This window comes from Diaphorina citri, unplaced genomic scaffold (genome assembly GCF_000475195.1).
Source record: "Diaphorina citri unplaced genomic scaffold, Diaci psyllid genome assembly version 1.1 scaffold1285, whole genome shotgun sequence".
NCBI classification, from domain to species: Eukaryota; Metazoa; Arthropoda; class Insecta; order Hemiptera; family Psyllidae; genus Diaphorina; species Diaphorina citri.
Window position 1 is genome coordinate 30710 of NW_007378714.1, and position 1637 is coordinate 32346.

Below are 1637 nucleotides of genomic sequence, written 5' to 3' on the forward strand. Positions count from 1 at the left end.
AAAAAAAAAAAAAAATCATTGAACCAAAGAGGGGAATTAGTAGAAATGACCATGATAATATCCATGACTCCCCTAAACATGTCCTTCCTTCTTCAGGATAAAATCCGCCTCGAGCGGGAATCGAACTCGCGGCCTAGCGCTTAAAAGGTAAAGTCGTTACCAACCAAGCTAACTAGGCACTACGTGGGTACCTATTTAAAAAATGGGTTAATTTATTTTCCTAAATATCTATGAACTTAGGTAGGTAAGTACCTACCTACAACAAAAAATATTGATATCCTGATATCCCCCAAAAAACACATCGTGTTAAAAAATTAACGTCAAGAGTTACCCTCCACAAAAAAGTACTGATATAAAAAAAGACGTCAATGTGGGACCTCCCTTCTACATTAGCTCTTCTAAAGAAAATAATAATTTTCCATCACTCCTAAATCAATCACCTTCCTGTTGAACCAATGATCCCGGATTACGAAACCTAGATCTTGACCGCAGTGCACTCATGAAAATTGCAAAACACTAACATTTTTATCTTAATTTTATGAGTGCACTGCGGTCAAGATCTAGGTTTCGTAATCCGGGATCATTGGTTCAACAGGAAGGTAATTGATTTAGGAGTGATGGAAAATTATTATTTTCTTTAGAAGAGCTATTTTTTATATCAGTACTTTTTTGTGGAGGGTAACTCTTGACGTTAATTTTTTAACACGATGTTTTTTTGGGGGGTACTCCAGACCCGAGCTAAGATCTAGGTATGTAACTACACTAGTTCTCTCCAACAACTGTCTTCAGTCTTATACTTATACCTAACAGGAAATGATTAGAAGAATAAGGGGTGACCAGATGTTGAAATGTTTGAACATAATATTTCAAAGGGGGTAACAAAATTGAATATATTTATGATAACGAAAATAGTTCGTATTACGTTCGCTACATGAAGGAAAGATGTTTGAAATCTAATGCATGTGCTTTTTTTATTCCAAAAGAGGGAAACTACCTACCTACTACAGAACAGCTGAACGCATGCTCTTCTGACTTTTTGAGAATCGTTTTGTATATTTTTATTTTTTTATTATTTTTTTTCGACTGTCGAAAATCGATAATAATGCGCATTGGTGATCGATTTTTTTGTTCAGTTTAAAAGAGATACAATAAAAGTTTGTTAGTCGACGCGTTCTGTTCGAACCTGAGTGATTTTGTTTTGTTTCAATTAAATTGATAGTCACTAGAAATACTCGTACGGCTATCTATCAGAAAGTTGATATCTACATGATTTGTGTCTAGCTGGTGGTTCCCTCGTAAATTTGCTAAACAGGTAAGAGTTTCTCTGTTTATTTATTTTTCTAGGTAATTGTTATTATTTTTGACTTGTAACTTGTTGCTCCCATAATGTTCATATTATACCTAGGTAGATAAGCTCAGGAATCCATTAGTAGGTATATAATTATTTAGTACACAAAATTTTACGCTGATAAGTTGATAACAAACAAATACCTACCTACTAGCTTTCATAGGTGAAATAAGTTGGGATTCTTTTTATTTGTTTACAACATAATATTTAATGATAAGTAAGGTAGGTACCTATTATTAGGTATTAAGATTATTATTAATATTATTATTGTTATTTAAATATTATTTTA

At 32.8% G+C, this 1637-nt stretch overlaps 1 protein-coding gene across 1 annotated transcript in view; it reads right to left on the reverse strand.

The window, feature by feature from the left end:
- Positions 1 to 1125, reverse strand: part of LOC103515156 (sodium/potassium/calcium exchanger 3-like) — a 9635-nt gene extending 8510 nt beyond the window's left edge. The window contains exon 1 of the mRNA XM_026827939.1: positions 999 to 1125. Coding sequence (XP_026683740.1) covers positions 999 to 1110 — 112 coding nt within the window. The 5' untranslated portion in view covers positions 1111 to 1125. The remainder of the gene's footprint in view (positions 1 to 998) is intronic.
- Between the last annotated feature and the right edge of the window lie 512 nt (positions 1126 to 1637).